The sequence below is a fragment of the Neodiprion lecontei genome, chromosome 5 (assembly GCF_021901455.1).
Source record: "Neodiprion lecontei isolate iyNeoLeco1 chromosome 5, iyNeoLeco1.1, whole genome shotgun sequence".
Lineage (NCBI taxonomy): Eukaryota > Metazoa > Arthropoda > Insecta > Hymenoptera > Diprionidae > Neodiprion > Neodiprion lecontei.
The window spans coordinates 25,952,299-25,972,721 of NC_060264.1; the positions used below are offsets into that span (position 1 = coordinate 25,952,299).

The 20,423-nt window shown below is 37.5% G+C and overlaps 3 protein-coding genes across 4 annotated transcripts; 2 read left to right on the forward strand and 1 right to left on the reverse strand.

Annotated features, from left to right (window-relative positions):
- The first annotated feature begins 6,408 nt into the window (after nt 1-6,408).
- LOC107225153 (mitochondrial E3 ubiquitin protein ligase 1) lies at nt 6,409-8,710 on the forward strand. Its single transcript, XM_015665514.2, has 5 exons — nt 6,409-6,829; nt 7,028-7,233; nt 7,456-7,640; nt 7,825-8,029; nt 8,112-8,710. Exons 1-5 carry the CDS (start codon nt 6,725-6,727, stop codon nt 8,437-8,439), a joined length of 1,029 nt encoding a protein of 342 aa, XP_015521000.1. The 5' UTR covers nt 6,409-6,724; the 3' UTR covers nt 8,440-8,710.
- Nucleotides 8,711-8,749: 39 nt separating this feature from the next.
- On the reverse strand, nt 8,750-10,901 carry LOC107225291 (cytoplasmic tRNA 2-thiolation protein 1). The gene is made up of 6 exons (XM_015665713.2): nt 10,699-10,901; nt 10,255-10,486; nt 9,830-9,948; nt 9,520-9,708; nt 9,147-9,351; nt 8,750-9,025 (listed from the first exon to the last, which is right to left on the reverse strand). Exons 1-6 carry the CDS (start codon nt 10,744-10,746, stop codon nt 8,805-8,807), a joined length of 1,014 nt encoding a protein of 337 aa, XP_015521199.1. The 5' UTR covers nt 10,747-10,901; the 3' UTR covers nt 8,750-8,804.
- A 757-nt stretch (nt 10,902-11,658) lies between these two features.
- On the forward strand, nt 11,659-20,405 carry LOC107225284. 2 transcript variants are annotated; one of them, XM_046740508.1, is made up of 15 exons: nt 11,659-12,099; nt 13,909-14,079; nt 14,280-14,484; nt 14,640-14,836; nt 14,930-15,164; nt 15,300-15,459; nt 15,606-15,837; nt 15,899-16,685; nt 16,801-17,516; nt 17,684-17,865; nt 17,968-18,363; nt 18,600-18,775; nt 18,839-19,086; nt 19,171-19,434; nt 19,597-20,405. In XM_046740508.1, the coding sequence occupies exons 2-15, from the start codon at nt 13,940-13,942 to the stop codon at nt 19,769-19,771; spliced, it is 4,113 nt and encodes a 1,370-aa protein (XP_046596464.1). In that variant the 5' UTR covers nt 11,659-12,099; nt 13,909-13,939; the 3' UTR covers nt 19,772-20,405. The 2 variants fall into 2 exon arrangements, with proteins under 2 accessions (XP_046596464.1, XP_015521186.2); XM_015665700.2 differs by having other exon boundaries at nt 11,659-12,095; nt 13,905-14,079.
- The last annotated feature ends 18 nt before the right edge of the window (nt 20,406-20,423 follow it).

Here is a 20,423-nt window from a genome sequence, read left to right on the forward strand (position 1 = left end):
TTGGGAGATTAGTCAAGAGTCTACTTCAACGAGCCATATTTTTGCATATTAATCTTGGTGTATATCAAATCTTGTCTGGCGCGACATCAGGAGACGATAAGGGAATCAGGAAATTCAGCAATTATTATTATCAATCTTTTGTGCACTGCAAATATAAAACCATTATGCTTAATCGTTGCGTAAATGGACTTTGCGTTGAAAATATATTATTATATCCGACAGAATCACAAGCTGTGATCAATCAATCGAACAATGCTATTGAATATAATCCAATTGATAAAACGATAACGGGATGTTTTTTTGCTGGCGATACAAATCTTCTTATTAGTTAAAAAAAATATATGTATTGCCACTGCGATTTTTTCTCGCTCTCTCCTACTATACCTCAACTTCTTTCATTTTCTACGCTTCTTCTTACTCCTCTTTATTTTCTTATTTCACACTGACTGCAGTCGTAAATCACCATTTACTCACGCTTTATGGCTGCTGGCGCTGAGGAAACGTATGAAGAGTCTAGGGTAACTTAGGAAATCGGGACTGCGTCGAGACTCCACCGTAATACTTTCTTCTCTGCGTTTACCACTGAATTATACAAGTTATACATCCATGAAGTTGCCCCCTGATAATCAGAGCACCAGATTCTCGCACATAAAAAATAAAAAAAAAAAAAATCACCAACCGAGCTACGTTGACGTTAAAAAATCCATATCACACCTTATAGCCTAATGGGGTCAAAGTTGATGAAAAAGAAGTAGGCTGTAAGAGTTTCTCAGTTCTGGTTTTGACGAAAATTATACTGGATGTAGGAACTGCGTAGAATTTTCGCTTGTGTGGTGTTTCGAATAAAATCCTGCTTCTCGAAATCATCAATATTATATAATTTATGATTTCCGAAGATTATAACGTCTAACCGACAATGCGCTCAATGAACTCAAGTCGTTCAAAGATACCACCATTCATTTCTATGAACGAACTGCCCCACACAGCATTGATGAACCGATAACAATCGCTTGTAAGAAGTATCAATTGATTTAAGATAATGCAAGTATAGTGTAGACTATTATGTCACTTTCAATCTTTTCGAATGTATGATTTACGGCCTCACCGTCACGTCATTTACATATTCTCATTATTCTAACATATTTTAGAATTCACTTGAGGTCTCGGTGCATGCGGAAAGTACCTTACTCATGATATTCGAACGAAGAATAAATCAATGAACAATAGCTATAATCCCGTAGTTTACGGAATCTAAGTTCTTTTTATCAATCCCCCGAATCTCTGGTCTGACACTGTCGATTCTCACTGCCTTGCAATTAGGGGTAGAATATAGTAAAGGAGGAAGAAAAAATACTTGGCTAGGTGCCCGTGACGTGTATAACCGCCACTTTCATTCGCTCGTTTTTGTACAACAGCATATTGTGTAACAAAGAGGAAAACTCGGTCTTTTCGGGCCGAGTGTAAGTTTGCAATAATCAGTCGTAGGTGAGAACGCATACGAGTCGAAGACAAATATTGCAAATGCGCGAGGCGAAAAGACCGTTGACTCCTTGTTGCACACGATTCATTACGTAACAAGACTATGTTACGCGTTTCTTCACGAAATTGAGGTTAGGGTCGCGTAATGTCAAATTTATTCGCGGCAGCGCATGCGCGCAGTACAGAAAAGATCACTTTCAACTTCTAGGACTGAAAAATGGTCTTTTCAGTACTCCGCGCATGCGCATTCACAGACTGACTCGACCGTTCTAGAAACGAGTACTTTGTGTACAGAAAACACGCATGAAAAAACGTGTAAAACATGCTCGCGTTATATGAATACCGTTAATCGTTAAGAACGCGAATATAAACGTTACATCCTATATCGATGTTCAATCAATGGATAGCTATTTAATTAGACGAGATTGACGATGTTGTATCCCCGAAATCCCAGTATTTTAAATTTTTCTCAACACTGAAACTGCAAACGCCGGCGAGCCGTCTGTTTGTCTCTTTCGTTGATTAGTTACAGTCAATTAAATATAGACGGCAAAACTCGAACATTAAACCGTCAACTGCGGAGATATTTTTCAAACTAGGTGACGAGCTTCGTTTTTTCCAACTTTTAAACTGTGCCGGTTAATTCGAATGATATTTTCAACATGAAGAAATGAGTATTTTTATTATAGCCTTTTCTCCGTTGTGTTATATCGGCAAGGATTATCTTATTAATTTTGCATCACATGTTGAAATTGCCTCCAATTTACTAAATCGACGTCTTGACTGATCGCTGCGCACTCACATCAGTGCCGTGTATAATAATTCGAATCGTTGCATCATTTTTTTTAGCGATTTGCGCCGCACACGTTTATAATTATCCGCTTGTAAACAGGATTAAACTCCGCGATAAGGTCAGACGTTACGATCTTAAACCGTTTAGTCGTACAATTGGCAATACTTGCAGGCATGGTGATGGTTTCCTAGATGAAAATACAAAGAAGTGTACACTTCGCAATTCACAGCCAAGTGTGGATTGTCTGCCTACACCTTACCAACACCTACGTCATAACGTGTTACAACTTCGTCGCAACTTTATTATTATTTTATGAGAACCGGCAAAGATGGTGCAAATACGTATTGACGTTGAATATATGCCGTATTCGATTGCGGCACTGAATTGTATAAACGTCGGTGAAAAATAGGGCGAGTCACAATCAGATTTTCATCATTGACAATGACAGCTGGGCCCCATCTTCATATTCCGGTTCGGTTCGAAAACCATTGTTAAATATTTTGTAATTTAGACAACATACATCTACATTATAGAGAGAGATAAACGTTTTTCCATCCCGTACATTTGACACTCGAACTATTCAAGACACCTGATTATAATATCTGACACATCGTTCACTAAGCGGTATATCATTTTCTGTCCATTATTACTTCAAACAGGTTCAAAACATCGTTACGTATCTTTCGCATCACGAAAGACAGTTACGGAATTTGAGCTGCTGAGATTGTCAGAAGTGAGTTGTTAGTAAATTCCGAGGTCTACTTTAAACAAGATCGATTATGACGCAAAAATTGTCCATCGACTTTATTTCAGCCGTGACGACTAGCTCGATTTTAAATGTCAGTGGCAGTAGGATTAATTAGACTATTGACGCTCGGAAAGGTTCCACATCACTTCGTCAGAAACAAATTTATCGAAATTTCACAGGTACTTTCGAACGATTATGAACGGATACGAATAATTTCGGATAAACAATTTTTCTAAGAATTTGGAACTTGACAAAATATACCGTGTCCAATTTTTCTCGCCACAGTAGGTTAGAAAGAATTCAGAACGAGGTTAACGAGCCTAACGTAATACCTGGCCGTGTATTTGATGAAACAGATTGAAAGAATCCTTAAAATGATACTAAAACCAAGAATAGACGACTAATGTCAATTCGAAATTTAACATCTTGTTCACAAGCAACTCCATGGTAAACTCCACTTTTTCACCTATTTCGCGAACCTTTGATGACACTTTTTTCAAGCAAGGAGCCTGATGTCAGCCCTACTAATAGTCCATTGTCAAAAGTTTAATTAGCCGTGATAATCGGCAATAGATGTGCGTACACATAGTTTTTATAAGATCATTATCTCGACCTCGAAGCTGCAGATAAATATACTCACGGAACTTAAAAGTCAGCGTTTTAAAACAGGTTTTATACATACATATAGCTATTGTGTTATGCATCGTTAGACGCTGTGTACACATATTGACGTGCCCATTTTTATACACAGTTTCGAAGTAAGAAAACAAAATATTTTGCATAATTCACGCGACGATGGGGAACTTTGTTATTGCGACGCAAAACTGTGTAAAAGTATAATTGGACAACAGTATTTATAGCCCGAGAGAGCATGATAATACTGTATTTAATACAGCGCGACCATTATCTGACAGTCGTTTAAATGATCCTACGCACCGTGAATGTAGATTCCTATTATTTCAAACATAGGTATACCTAATTATGCATACGGTCTCAACACTATGTTAACGGAATTTATACTGTACAGGACAATTAGAATTATTTAGACGACAGATGTCGAGGGACTTAAATCGTGACGGTGACACCATTGTGCCGTTTCATTGCGCCGTAGGTGAATAATGCAACGCCCAGTTGTATCCAATATACGTACGTTTTAGAATACACGCGTATATTAGTATTCTACATTCGTACGGTATTGTGCTTGTTCATAACTGCTCATTGTGTACTATTTCACAAAATCGACTCTTTCAAAACGGATCAAGATCACTAACGAGTTAGAAATGTGCTGATTAATCTTAACGCGTAAGAATGACTCTTACGTGACTGTTTTTTTTTTAAATTTATTATTACATTATAGCACGTAACGATTACTGTTCAAAAAAAATCATATACCTTCTACAAAGAATATGCAACGCTGTGCTGTTAGCTTATCTGCGATGGCTGTTGCCGTGAACTCGGATTCGTAAAAATTGCTAATATTAGCTAACAATCAGAAATTTGAAGATTACACTGACGCTATTATTCGATCAAAGACATACCGTCAGAGTCTGCATGGCTTTTCTCTGTCAGGCCGTTACTCACGATCAGAAGAAACAACAGGGTCAAGAAACTGCGATGAACTGTTTAATAAAAACTTCATTCCGTTAACGAGCAAAACTGCGAGAATAATGCAGATGAATTTCAATCTGGCACGGAACGCGTATGGACCACGCTTTATGAATAATACTAATTATTCATTACAACGTACGACCGTAATTTCGGGTATATTAATAACCGTGCTTCATGAGTCTCGTCGAAAAATACAAACACAATAACTGTTTCCACGCGACTCGAAAAATATATTGACACCGTTGAACCTTGAGTACAAACATTAGGATGCGTCACATCAAGAGTCGTACCAGCGCAATATTATAATATTCTTTCAACTATCTATTTATTCGTGAAATATCATCTGCCTATTGCAACTGTATACGTCCGTCGAACAAGTTTTTCGTCCTTCGAATAAGTTTTTATTGAAACTGTAAACCTTGGGCTTGAGTCTGATACCTATGACTATATACAGTCGGCGCCCTCAATAGGGCCGCTCTCGGGGCTGTAGGGAAAGATAATCCCGCTCGGTGTGTTACCACCTCCACGCGCTGCCTACAGATTCATTTCATGTCGTCGTTTTCATTTTCTGAGCGATTTGTACTTTAAATTTGAACGTACTTTTCGAGCCTTTCCCCGAAAAATACGAATTTTCAACCAAAATACATAACCACGAAAAACAAATGCATTCTTTTCAAAGTTGAAACCATTTCAACGCAATTTTATTGGAACCTCAACGATCCCGACTTCTCCCCGGTCCGATTGACAATGAGAGTGGCGAGTTCGGAATTCAACGAATCTCGTGACAAGACTAGAGTGGGGGTAACGTTCGAAGACGGATTAGGGGACGCGGCCCTATTGAGAGCGCCGACTGTATATGTGAAACTGGAATTATTCGAATGCCTGTTTAACGGTTCGCGGCAGATTATATAACTTGCAGTATGAGAACTAGAAGATTCGTCCCACAATCGGGTTTAGAATTTTACTGTCATAGTTAACGTTATTCAAAATTTCAATTATTACGGACATGAAAGAAAATAATCTTAGACGAGCCAAAGGAGATTTCTCGGTTTAAAATTTTTTTAAACTAGCATAAGGAGAGACATATATGCATTACAAAAACTTTATTACCTGTTATACGTACGTATTCACCGTTCAGTTATCTGCTGTACGAGAGAATTTATCAATCGTGAAATGCTAAGCCAAACCAAAAATTAAACAAGTCAATCGCTGTGACGAATCAGAGTTTATCGTAATTGATAACATCGCGTCTCTTGTATTTATAAGTGCCAGACAGGAGGTCTTCAAAAAAGATTGTTCCAGACTTGTGACGCACCTGTAATAAAAAAAAATTTTTTCTTCTACTTTACTAAAGGTTTCGTCATAATTGGCAATACTTTATCGAATATTCCAGATCGTCCATACCTGAGACTACAGTTCTTCGAATAAATATTAAACCAACATATTCGAAAAAATATTCACACTCGCATTTGACGACGAGAAAAAGAAATAAATAAACTACAACGCTATTTGGGATACGAATATTCGTCAGAATCACACAAAAACTAATTCTTTCGTCTATTCGAATAGGACACAAATCATAATTTTTTGGATGAAAAATTCATGGTTCCGCAACTCAACGCATGACAAACAATCTACTAGAAAAAGGACGATCGATTTTACGTTCGCATTCGGGGATTGGAACGGAATTTCAGTCGGTCAAGAAGACATATGGCACAAAATGCAACCGTTGATTCAAACATTTACGCTAGCCATTTACCATCAGGGCGTTCGAATTTCTTTAACGGGTAAGAATACATCGCGGAGAGTTCGATCTTCGTTTAAAGCATAGGTCTATAGTTAGAGGCCATAGATACGTACATAATTAGGCAGAAAAAAACCCGGGTGCATGAAAGAGACAAAAAAAAGGGAGCAACATTTTTGGGTTATAGGGTTTTAAAACTTGATTCTTGGCCTCGCCGGATAGACTCAGAACCTGGTGTAATCTGTACGCACATACATATCCGTATAAAAATGAACGAAATTGAGTAGAATGATACACGTAAAATTTGCAATATGAACATCAGAATTTTCATAGATAAAAACATAACCTAATCATGGAGTATTTAGGGGAAATAATTGCGCTTGGAGTAGATGGGATAATTTTTGGTATATGTTTGAAGCAGTATTATCACTGTAAGAATGCTCTCACCGCCGTTAAGGTAACCTACAAATGATTTACTCGCTAATCCCACTATCGCTAGTTTTTGCAATAAAAAAGAAAAATGTTTTGATCACAATTTCTTGCCGCATGCTTCAGTTTGTAAAAAATACTTCTGCACGAGGTTTAACCATCTTCCCAGTTCTCGCTGACTCTCCAATTTTAACCCTATCTCAAGTCTACTTTTTTTCTCTACCAGGGCGCAGAGTTTTACGATGTCGGCACAGACCTTGGCAAGATACTCGACAACACGTCAGGTCAAAAATTGGATTACGTAGCGATAAGAGGAATCGTCAAGCCGCTTGGCGAGCCTCTCTATAGTGTCAAAAACAAAGACCTAGCAGGTGTCGTTCAAAAATTAAGCGTCAAGGAACATGTCGTCGCTCGAACCACAACTGGTTTCTGGTTTGTTTTCTATCTCTTGATCAACTTTACAGATAAGCTTGTAAAATTGCTTCTTCTAATCCGTCATCAAGATAAATTATTGAAAATCAGCAAGTCTTTCAAAGTCATTCACACAACATCATTCAGGGATCTGTACAGAAGCTTTTTGAACAAGCATTTTTCACAGCTAAAATTTTATCTCTAGACAAACATTGAATCTGGTGATATTGATGATTTGCATAGGTCAGATCAAGAGCGAACGATACAAGAAGTCTACAACAATGTACCATTTGTATTGCGACATGGTAGTTACAAAGTCGAAGTAATGGATGCGCTTGCTGCGGAAATACTAGATATGGACACTATATCTGATCACTTTGAACCGAGTGTACCAACATTTACAGATCACCTTTGGGGTTTTTTTACAGGTGTGTTTTTTTGTGTGTTTATTCGTATTTCTGATCTTAGAAAAATTTGCTAAGCAATGGCGATCATCTTCTGCTATTTTATTTGAAACCGAACTGGCATCTCATTTATTCTATCCTACTGATGTACCAACAAAAACTCTACCTGTGGTGTGACAATTCACTCAAATAGTTTAAAACCATTTAGGGGTTCGCCAGAGAGGTCTCCAGTCGACTGAAGAGATGCTGAGAGATGGGGCGATTATCACTGGCATAGGGGAATTGTCGAAAACGGTTGCTCGATCAGGAGGTATTAGATTACAACCACCGCTCAATGGGACACCTTATTACCTGACCAGCATGTCCGTTACCTCGCTTCTGAGGAAACTGGATGATCGAAAAAAAACATACTGGTATATTTGAATGACTGTTAGCAATGTTATACTTTGACATAAATTTTATAAAAAATTTCTCACGATACTATACTGGTTTCAGGTGGTTGTGTGTGATGTTTGGCGGCATTGGCCTTCTGATCAGCGGAATAGTAGTAAGGAGGTACTGGAAGGATAGAGAAGAAGAAAGATTGGCCAAAGAATTGCGGGAATCGTTAGCTGCGTCACGTAAAGAAAGAAGACAGAGAGTGAGAGACAAAGATTTGCGAGAAGATCAGATTTGCGTTGTATGTCGCTCGAATCCAAAAGAAATCATTTTACTTCCATGTGGGCACGTCTGTCTGTGTGAAGATTGCGCCGAAGGTATTATTACTCAATGCCCTGTATGCAGAACAACCATTTCGCAAAAAAATCCCGCATATTTTATATAGTCACGAATTTTTGTGAAAAATTGACATTATATACAATTTCGCATGTATACATTTTTTTTAACAATTAAAGATATTTAGTTGGAGAAAACAACACTGTCAAGTCTTTCTAGTTACCGTAGCTATCCAAAAGTCAGATGATTGTATTGCATCAGATTCCCCTTGCTTATTAGAATTTGAGTATTTAAGCCAAATGGGCAGCAGCGTTTCATAACACCACCTTATGACTTATGGGCTTTCACTTCATCAATCGGTAATGAGCTCACTCAACTTCGGCGCATACAAAAGATCGACTTAATGAAACTTGATCGTGTAAAAAATATAAATTTTAGTATTATTCTCATTAGTTAGTCTAGTTTATATTACAGTTAAAAATCCACCGTTTTTTTTTTGCCTCTATCTTCTGTGGTTGCAGCTAAAAGTAACTTAGCTTTATTGGACTTTCCAATGCCAAGTCTAGGCAGACCGCGGTTTAAACCTTCCAACAAAACACAAGCCTTGCAGATTTCCTGGCTCGATACAAATCCACAGCGAGTACAGTTCCTCCTCTCTGGCATCTTGATTCCATCTCTGACGGATAATCTCTCTCCTAAAGCACGATAAGGGACGAGTTGATATTTCGTATATTTTATTTGATTTTTCTACTAATTTATAACTAAAGTTCAAAAGAAATGAACTACAATTCCGTATTTCATGATCATCAATCTTACCCGAGTGAATAATATCCATTATTGAAGAGGGTCTGATTTTCTCAAGATCTTTGAGAAACATCCTAGCATGACCTCGGTATGCATTAGGAGCGAATATACATTCGGTTGAAAAATATACCAGACGCTTGAAATAGGCATACATGACTATTTCTTTTTCATACGTATACTTCAATGGCTTACATCTCATTATCGAGTCTGCACCAGCCTAAAAAAACTTTCCAATTATCTGCACATCACAAAATTATTTCTTACCATTATTTGAAATAGGAGATTTAATGGTTTAGTTAAGAAGAATTTATCAACTATTAATATTTCCTTTGATTAGCAACTTAGAAATTATCCCAGAAATCAATTAAAAATCTTTTTTTCTTACTGTGATGATAGATGTACATCGCTGTAATCTAGCGATATCGCCTCTTAAGACATTCATAAGAACCGTTTCAGCAATATCATCAGCATTATGTCCCGTAACGACGCAATCTACGCCCAACAAAGCAGCTCCTCTGTCTAAAGCCTGCCGCCTGAATACCCCACAAAATGTACAATTGTTTTTGCGACCCACCTAATGTTTATCGAATTTTAAGATAATACAACTTAATTAGAAGTACAGATTTTAGGTTAGAGGATACACAGAAAGAATATTTTCAAATTCTTTGATTATCTTTCCATAAACACCGATCTACCTGTGCTACAATTGCATCCATTGTCCATCCATACAACTCCTCGTAGGACAAGATTTTCAATGGCATTTCATAATCGATTTTATTTTGCTTAACGGTCTGCAAACTATCGTCACGATAACCTAGATAAAAATGTAATGGTATAGCGTATATATTGGGAGAATGGTGTTAATTTAGACACAGGGTGTCATTCTCATATTCTCCTATTGAAAGTATAGTAAATAAGAAGCAGTACTACAAGTAGCGACGTTCAATTGACTTAGTTATGTGGTAATTCAAAATTCTTTCGGTACATCCTGCGCAACTGATGATTTTATTAGATTAATAAACGCTGGCAAAACAAACAGTATATCGTCTCAAAATTCGAACAAAACCGGGTAAGTTTCTATTAATCAAGGATTGTACTGAAGGGACGTATTTCGACTTACCTGTGATACCTTCATCAACAGAGAGGAGAAATAGATCAAGACCATAATCGTATCGTTCGTTCAATAACTTCAGCACATAAGCAAGTACAGTAGAATCTTTACCACCCGAGGCAGCAATCGCAACTTTGTTACCTCTTTGAAATAGCTTGGCATTTACAATAGTGTTATGAACTTCCATTTCAAATGCCCAGAAAAAGCATTCCTTGCACAGAGCGTCCCCAGTCTTCGGTCTCTAGAAAAGAAATCTGCGCATAAACATCAACTCACTCAGATAGTGGTTTATGAATAAACCCAGTCGAACGTTTGTGTTAAAAGTATTGGATTGTATTAAAAAATGTGTAAGTAAAACGTACCCTTGATAACGTGAACGAATCTAACCTAACTTAACCTAACATAACATGAGCTAATATTTTCGCAACGGCGTGACAAGGCGTTGTCACTTACTTTGAGAGTAGCATTTTTTCCACATTTCGCGGAGCAGGGTACGGGCATTATAGACTGCTTGATGAATTTTGACAGAAAATATATCACTTAAATGTTGAAATAGGTTGGATTTGATTGCACGGATTTTCAGATTTTAATAACTTGTCAACACAGAGTTCTCCGTGCTTGTCGAGCTGCTGCAAGTCAGTGAGCCTGCAGTGACGAGAACGCTGACTACATTGAACACAACAGAGAGGAGCCGCCTACGAGCGCCCTCTGACACTAATAGATTTTCGCTGAACGAACGCTGATCGATTCATTGTCAGACATTCTCTCTAATTAATATTCGTAACATATCTCTAACAGTCAACATATCTAATGAATCAGAGGGCATATTAATAAAAATACCCGACGGAATTAGGATATGTGATAGAAATCAAGCACACTGACTAAAGAATTGAAAGACAATTAGCTACGTCAGCTTCTTTATCAGCGGGAGCTGTTTATATACACAAAACCCCATTATCTTTAGTCCACAACCCCTTTAGGTCAGCCATCTTTAACAATACCAGTACTAACTCTACTCTAGTTTACACAAAACCCCGTGCAAAACCCTAAGATACCTGAAGCACAAGCACTCTGTTCGTTCGACCGAGAACGTTTGAATGAAAATATTTGCTAATGGTACAAGGGTATTCTGCGATCTGCTGCGATCGCAGCATCATTCATATAGAATGGAGCTCGCTTTTTGTTTCGGACCGAAAACAAGTTAGCCGAAAGCTCAAGGCATTAATGAACTCGTTATGAACTACATAAATACGATAAATACATACGTTCCACTTTCTAACCTCTGTGGTTGGCTAGTATGTGTTACGCAAGCCTCCATAGGGTTGGCTTTCTTCAGTCTGGTTATATTTGTTACTCAATGCCGTAGCTAATTTCCCCTTTCTCATGGAAGGTCCGTGCTTTTTATGTATGCATCTCTAACACATACGCATTCGTAGCGGATACATGAAGAGTGTAATATTAAAAGGAAGAAAAGTTTGATAAACAAGCAGAAATTAAGGGCCGATGAAGTACCAACGGTTATTCGTAAATTGAAATATTTACCGGAACGTCAGTTGTTTAGCAATTAACCAAACGTGCGATGATCTGCATTTTTGAAAGTAACCCGTAGCAGAAGACGGTTGAGATGATAAAACCGTTGGTCGAATGTTGATGCATTGAGCAGCAGCTTCCGTTGAACGGACGGCTGGCTGGCCGTTGAACGAAACTCATCCTAACCTAACCGATTGGATATAAGGAAGAGCGTCCTTATTGAACATATATTCGGTGAAAGATCGTTGATACTTATTTCAAATATCTCACTCCGCATTCACCTTACGCCGAGAAAAATACATCATCGAGGATACGATGCTGTAAGTACTCTATTGCAGCTGCCCCTTCTTTGTTCAAAAATAACGTTTACTTGAGATACCCTTGGCGTTCCCTTCCCCTGCAGGGCAACAGTCACTTTGTAATTGTCAGAAAACAGCTCTTGTTACTCTTACAGTTAAACGGGATGTTGAAAGACTTTCCTTTTTTTTCCTCGAGCAATTAGCACATCGTGTTTTTCCTCGTTCTATTTCTGGAATGTCAATAGTATTCTTAATTTTTTTAATTCGAACCCTACATTCGATTAGATAAATTATATTTTTCAACATTTTAATCAGAAATCATCAGCAAATTGAAATTTCTTTATTTTATAGAAACTTTGGAATTCAAAGACAGTTTATCTGAATTCCTACCTCAAAATCAGATATTTTAGTAACCCCTCGAAAATTCAGAGTCTTTGTTGGGACAATTATAAGTTTTAACGAATATTTATTTTTTTACAATTACATGGTGCTCTTAAATGACACAAATCAGTGCTTTGATTCACCCTATTTTCACAATTCTAGATTTGTGATTTGTAAGTCGAAATGGATGTATATTCAATTATGAGGCCAAAGTTAGTAACGTTGACACAACAAAATATCGGGGATAAAAATCATTATTGCGCAATTTTAGAATGACTCAAGAAGTTGGCTTTGCAAAATATGAGTACGTTTTATTTATCATGGTGTTAATAAATTTCAGACATTCCTAGAGGTGCGAAATAACAATTTTTCTTAACATGCATCGTTAAAGTAACGTTACTAATTTCAGCCTAATGTACAATTAGACTCTTCATAAGTAAACATTCTGTACTTGAAAATTTTATAGCTATATTTTTTGACGTTTCGACAAATGTTGAAACAGAAATCATTCTTTTTTCATAATAAAACGAATATGTGATTGAAACACCAACCTCTGTCATTGATTCTTGAAATTATAACATTTTCTTTGAATAATTACATTGTCAAATGCTACGAGAATACAAAATCTGTTGAAAATTTCATTTTCTGTTACACAGATTTCAGCGAGATTCCGAAATACTACTGAAATATTGTCTGATTAAATTACTGTGTATCAAATGTTACAAATAAAATAGGGAGAATGAGTTAGTTGTTGGCCTCAGGTTAATGGTCGGCCACTTGTTTCATTTACTTGTGTTTTACCTCCTGTTAGAATTAGGTGTTTCCTTCCATAACCATACAACTTGGCGATTAACCAAAAAAATTTCCCATTTTGACCATAGTTATCAACTTTTTTTTAACAGGTACCATAGCCAATAATTTTTTTACAAAATTATGCATGTTGTTTTCTTAATTTATATCTATACTTTTACGACACGATTACTTCTTTAATGACTTGGTACGTGATAAATTTCTGTAATAAAATACCTATGGCCAACTGTTGGCCCAATAGTGGACAACCACTGCCGACCAGTGGGCCTACTTTTCAAAATAGCCGACCACTAACACTTTCACCTTCATAAATCCATAGCGCAGCTTGTTTCGGTTATGCAAATGAGAATTATCTTTACGATAACGTTAATTGAAATGTGGTAAAATTCTTAGTAAATCATATTAAGATAACAATTATCAAAAATTAAAGCTTGTATTTAATATTCCTTTTTTTGACGAATATAAATTTTATCAAAATACTACGTGAACTTCCACCGTTATTCATTTACAATTATCTACAAAAAAAAATTTAATACAAGGTTTCATCTCTGTTGCAAATCCTTTTCTTTAATAAAAACCAGTGTTTGATTTTCAAACAGATAATTGAGAAGCATTCTTCTTCGATTATGATTTTGTTAGGTAGAGACACTGAAGAGCAAAACCTAGAGAAAACCATGGATCCTGCCACGGTGATTGCTCTCTGTAAGGAGAACATTCAACCGTTACGCCACGGAAGAAATGCTACGCAATTAGGAACAGCACTACGTGCTCAGGAAGATTCTGATGCGCAGCAGATGCTGCAACAAGAGAAACAGTGAGTGCTTATTAATTTTGAATAAATATTAACAATTAATGATTGTTACTGCCTGTTGTAAACTGGCTACCTGTATTTTTGAACAAATATGTTATTACTGTGCTGTGTAATAAAATGTTGAAATTGGCTGAATTTCTTTAAGGTAATTACATATACTACTTAAATTTCCGATAACACTAATATGTGGTAAATTTCTACAGCATGTATGAAGAGGCTATTAAAAATTACCAAGGTGAAGACCCACTGGAAAATTGGTACGATTATATCCTATGGGTAGAACAAAGTTTCCCAAGAAGTGGCCATGATTCCCATATTGGGAGGCTATTACAGCAATGTCTAGCAACTTTCGAGAAGGAAACCAAATATCATCAAGATCGTAGATTTATAAGATTGTGGATTAATTATGTAAGTCGATTACAAAGATTTCCAATTGTTTGTTGTCTGCTTTAGTGTTGAATACTCACCAATTTTATAATCTGCCGTAATCGAGCGCATATGATTATAAATTCGTGATTTTCAAAAAAGTCCAACAATTAAGCCTGGGGCATTGTATTTTTCAGATAAGTATGCAAAAAAATCCCCTTGAACTTTACCAACTTTTACACCACAACGGAATCGGTACTATGGTCGCAGACATGTACAGAGCATGGGCTTTCGAGTTTGAGCAAAATGAGGATTATAAAAGAGCAGACGAAATTTATTCTATGGGAGTCGCTGCGCATGCTCAGCCGTACGAAGAACTGACTTGTGCTCAAACGTATGGATAAACAATTGATTTTGTTTCCCCTTCTTGATTTACTTACCCGATTATTTTAGTGTTTACTAATTTTTATTTTTATTTAATGCGTAGAAATTTTCAACTTGCTGTGGCTCGCAAGATGCTTGGACATCGCGATGAACGAGGAGCTGTTGCATTAGCTGAGCAACGTCAGGCATTCAGCTCTCTGCGAGCCATTAGGGGGGGCAAGAAAGTTGGCAGCATTAGAACTGGACAGAGAGTCCGTGATTATTTACCAGGTTCTCTACCGCAGGTCTACAATCCCAGCGAACTATCCAGAGAAAATGCCAGGATCCAGATATACCAGGTAAGTTTAAGCCTTATTTTGGCTATATTGTTTCTTTACTTAAAAGGAAAGAATTTTTATTTCTTCGTAGTGTTATTCAAATAATTTAATTGGTGCAGTTTAATATAGTTTTGTTTTATACCTTTGCGTTCCTAGGACGATCTACCCGGAACTGAGCATAAAGGTTCTAGCATTCTGGATCATGTACCAATAGAGGAAAGTGTGCATAAAGAGAATTCTATAAAACCTGGACCCTGGAGTAGTGCGTCTAAAAGAGGCCCATTGATACCTTCGACAATCAAAACATCTTTCAAAGGTAACAAAATTTACAGTGCTCTTTTGATTTACTTTTCTCTTTTATGATTGCCATGGAAAAATTGGGAATGTATTTCGCTTTTTCTAATTGGTTTTTCGGTTTTCAACATAATTCGCAATTCGACATTATACTTTTTCTGATTTCAGTTCACGAGGATCACCCAAGTGAAAATGACATGGATAAATTGCGACTATTTCCGAATCACACGCCATTCTTTGATGGAAGCAAGTACCACGAACATTTACATGTACCTGTTTTTGTCCCAGACCCGCCAAGTTCGGAGATTATACGTAAGGTGCATTATCCCAAAGACCTAGTGTACGCAGACAACGTGGATTTAAGTATGGAGGAAATCAGGGCGCAAAAATACATGAAGAGGTAAGTTTTACAGACTTCGCCCTGTACTGGGCAGTTCAACAGAGTTGGATTTTGTTCATAGAGCGAAGCAGAGCTTATCCAAGAGCAATCCAAAAGGGGAGTGTGAAATAGGCGATCAGAGATACGAAATGGTACAAAATAATCATCGGGAAAGCGATGAAAATAGGAAACGATTAACTGAAGAATTGTCAAGGTTAGAGAGGCAGAGGCAAGAAGCAGAGCAGCTTGAGCTGGAGCAGCAACGACATATTCAGCAGCAAAGGAGAGAGGCTGAACAAAGGGCACTGGAGAGACAGAGAGAACTGGAGAGGCAAAGGTTCGAGGCAGAGCAGCGGGAACTAGAAAGACGGCGGTTGGAGGCAGAGAGGATAGAAGCTGAGAGAATAGAGGCTGAGAGAATGGAAGCGGAGAGAATGGAAGCCGAATTAAACAGGCAGCAGAAAATCCACAGCTCGCGCTATATGAATCAGCATCATAGGGCTGCGGTGCAAAATAACGCTGTCGAACATTTGCTGGGGCAAAGTATAACTGTAAATACAAAAGAGGCGATGTCCGTTGTGCAGGACCTCTGGCATTCACCTGATCAAAACGCCAGTTCTGTTTCTATGCCTGGAAACGGAATTAATCATGGTTTAGTAGAACCGAGAGGTAAACTTGTGTTTGACATACACATGGACAGCTCCATGACTCAACATGCGATTACTGGGAACAAACACCATCAGCAGTACAATATGCAGCCATACAGTGACCAAGAAAATCATCAACACTACCCGCCCACATATACGAGTCCTGAACATCAATCACCTTACGGGAACCACGCTTATAATGCCTACCATTACCAAATGCAGGTAAACTAATACAACTAAATATGTCATTTTTACGTCTGTAAACCATTACGTCGAGTTTTTATACGAGGAAATTGCGGAATTTGCGCTTATGCACTTTTTTTTTAATCGTTTTCAGCCGCATCATCAACCGCATGTCCAGCATCAGCCACATATTCAACCACCACACATGCAGCAACATGTTCAACCCCAGCAACATCATCAACAGCAACAACCCCAGCACCATCATCATCAACAGCACCATCAACAACACAGTATTTCTACGCAGCAGCAGCAACAGCAACATCATCCCTCAACTCACATGCAACATCAGCAACAGCAACAACACCAGCAGCATCATCATATTTATGGAAATATATCTGCGAACAGTAGTATTGGCTATCAATCGTATCATAGCGCAATAGGGTCACCACCGACACATGACAATAGAGTGGAGCCTCAGAAACAGGTTCAATTTACACCTTACATAGATCCCGATGTGGAATCTAGCAAGCCGTATAAAATGCCATCTGAATTGCCTTATATTAAATCACCGGGAATGAATCGAAGAGATCTCAAGTACCTAGAAGGGGCTGAGGACAAAGAGAATGCGATTTCCGTCGACTATAACGGTCCCCTAGAGGATGAGGCTGGCCCCAAACAATCTGAGCAGGACAATTTATACGTCGATGAAAGCCTTGGTATCACTCCTTTGACCAGTGAAAACGAAACTTGCTTCACACAAGCGTTCAACAACCATTTAACAGCTTCAACGCCAATCACCAACCATTTTAGACACTCTTACAGAGGGAAGGAAACGCAACAGTTTCAGGAACATGATATTCCTTCTCAAGGGTACGTTTTTCAGTCTGATCATTGCCATCATTGTAATGATGATTTATTTTCATTCGATTAATGAAGAAGGTTAATCACTTCTAGAGGTACAAAATTTTATTTTCAATGTTCACTAATCTGTCACTTGGGTTACATTTGGGATCAATAATTCTTCTCTTTACATACAGACCAACTGAAACTCGAAGCTGCGAAGGCGAGGAAAATAAGTTGAGCGTCATAATGGAATCTACTCGAGAGTACGTTTCAAGTTCCTCTGGAAGCAGTGGTGCTCACACGAGAACTCCTGGGCTAGGGTTCACTTTAACAAGGGAAGATTTACTACCTATAAAAGAGCAGTCGACTTCCCAAGGTGCGTACTACTGGAATTCGAGAAACAACTTGTTTCTCTATGATTTTAAATTTTGTTTTGTAATACGTGAGATAATTGGAATTCTTTTTTTTTGAATGTTAGATATGGAATCAACAGAATTCTTGCTTGCGGCTAATCAAACTTATGAACAGAAAATGAGAGCTCAAATTCAAGCAGTTCATGCCCAGAGTCCGCGAACTGTACAGCGTAATGTGGATCAGATAACGTCCGAGATAAAGAACAGTTGCGATCTTCGTAAGGCGATTAGTTTTAAGCCTGAAAAAGATGATTCCATGGAGTTTGAAGAACATGAACCTATGGAGGAGGTTGAGGAGGAAACATTTGAACTTCCTACCGGGGATATTAACCCATTCGACAAAGGCTTGATAACTGGCTTGTTGAGGAAAATTAAATTCCCACAGCCACATCATGCAGTTGGGTATACCAAATTGGATTCGAATATAAATAAATTTGTGCCTTCTACTATGGTGACGCTTGGTGAGTCTGTTCATTCATAATTCGAATGCTAAATTTCTAATGAACTGATTTAATATGTCATTGTAGATAATTTTGTGACAAATCTGGTCTTGAGTTGACTTAGTTTGTAAGTTCCAAATGTTGAATGATAAATCTGCAAGCTCTTGTACTTCAAACATGTGACAGTTAATAACCACTTTTATAAGCATGAAAAGTATGGTATGCATATTTATTTATTCATTTCACGCATTCTACAGGTACGGAAGCGTACGATTTAGAAAAGTGCCTTGGAAAAGGAACCTACGGAACAGTTTATAAAGGAATAAACCTTCAAACTGGTCAGGCGGTTGCTTTGAAAACGCAAAAACCTGCCTGGGTTTGGGAGTATTATATTGCTAGAGAAATAAAGGCTCGCTTAACGAATCCTCATATGGTAAGTAAAATCCGAAGGATGAATAATACGGAAATATTTTAAAACAATTTATGTGTGCTTCAGCTTCGCGGATTTATGGACATAACGACAGCTTACGTTGCGAATAATGCGAGCACTCTCGTTTCCGAATTTTCAAAGTATGGGACTCTCCTCGCCGTGGCAAATCAGGTGAAATTAGCTACTGGCAAACAACTGGGTGAGCCGTTAGCAATATTCTTTACAATTGAAATGCTGCAAATAGTCGAATATTTGCACAAATGTCAGATCATACACGGGGATATAAAACCGGACAATTTTCTACTTATGCATCTGTGAGTATACGTTTTCATTCCCATCATCTTTTCACATCAAAGTAAAACATTTTTCTTTCAACTTTCCATACTTTGTTTCGGCAGACCTTCGGATGACGTTAGACCGACTATACAGCTAATAGATTTTGGCTGTAGTATTGATATGAGTCTATTTCCCGAATCGACGAAATTTACGCATGTTATTAAAACTGAAGATTTCACATGCATCGAAATGCAGACTGGAAAACCATGGACTTATCAAACCGATCTGTATTGCTTAGCCGCCTCGAGTCACTGCCTACTTTTCGGCAACTACATGCGTGTATCAAATAATAATGGCCGATGGTTCATTAACTCGAAAATACCAAGGTAAATAACTGATAATTGTAAAATTATCATTCTTGAAATGTCAACATTTTCTTTTTTTCTCTCTCTTTTAATAAATAGCGTATGGTTTTGTATCAGTATTACCTACTTACATTCACCTTGGACTGAATTTATGATCAACGCCACGTTGTCCATTATTTTCAGGTACGTCAAAAAGGCTGCATGGGAAAGATACTTCACTGAATTATTGAACATTGAATCTTGCGACAAGATGCCTGACCTCACTGCGCTACGCAATGTACTTGAAGAAACTTTGTCACAAGTATCTGATCTGCGAGCATTTTTAAGATCCTTCTCGAACACCCTAAACAAACGATAACGCTTATTAAATCGAATCCATTGATCATTATGCCCCCAATTTCCCACCCCCTAGTAAAAGAATTCATTACTATTATTATAATTATAAAATTTGAAATTAATATTGTGATATTTATTATTCCATTATTATAATATTGTATATCTATACATAGTAGGGAAGGAATGGAGTTTACTTGTTTTTCTTCTCTGTCTCTCTATCTCTTCTCTCTCTCTTTCATCTCTTTTCTCTCTTTTCTCTCTTAGTTTTCCGTGTTTGATTTTTCGTAACGTAATTTTATCCGTAATTTGTTCAAAAACCGATTTGTACCTATGAAACTATCACAGATCGAATTAGGTGAAACATCAACCAGGGCACTTATTTAGTTTCTTTTTTCTCTCTAAATTTGGAGTAGCATTTTGCAACGTGGAGCCATAGTAGTAGTAACTAATGTATTGCCATTCGAATCCACAAGTATATGAAAGTTTTGATTGGGCTAGATTTGCACAAACTTCTTGTTCTGTTTTCCGAATCGAATACTTTGAATCGTATTGTTAGTGTTTCATTTTCTCCACCGTTTTTCCTTCTTCTAATGTTTTACTTTGACCCCCGCAATAGCGACCCAAAAAGTCTTGATAATGTATACATTAATTGTAAGAGAATGATTGATTTATTT

Coding starts and splice junctions, on each gene's coding strand:
- LOC107225153 (XM_015665514.2), top strand. CDS start 6,725: ATGGAGTATTTAGGGGAAATAATTGCGCTTGGAGTAGATGGGATAATT. Junction 7,234..7,455: donor CGAACCACAACTGGTTTCTG/GTTTGTTTTCTA, acceptor TGATTTGCATAG/GTCAGATCAAGAGCGAACGA. Junction 8,030..8,111: donor GATCGAAAAAAAACATACTG/GTATATTTGAAT, acceptor TACTGGTTTCAG/GTGGTTGTGTGTGATGTTTG.
- LOC107225291 (XM_015665713.2), bottom strand. CDS start 10,746: ATGCCCGTACCCTGCTCCGCGAAATGTGGAAAAAATGCTACTCTCAAA. Junction 9,949..10,254: donor TGTTGATGAAGGTATCACAG/GTAAGTCGAAAT, acceptor ATTTTTATCTAG/GTTATCGTGACGATAGTTTG. Junction 9,352..9,519: donor GATGTACATCTATCATCACA/GTAAGAAAAAAA, acceptor AAGTTTTTTTAG/GCTGGTGCAGACTCGATAAT.
- LOC107225284 (XM_046740508.1), top strand. CDS start 13,940: ATGGATCCTGCCACGGTGATTGCTCTCTGTAAGGAGAACATTCAACCG. Junction 16,686..16,800: donor CCTACCATTACCAAATGCAG/GTAAACTAATAC, acceptor AATCGTTTTCAG/CCGCATCATCAACCGCATGT. Junction 18,776..18,838: donor GCTTAACGAATCCTCATATG/GTAAGTAAAATC, acceptor TGTGTGCTTCAG/CTTCGCGGATTTATGGACAT.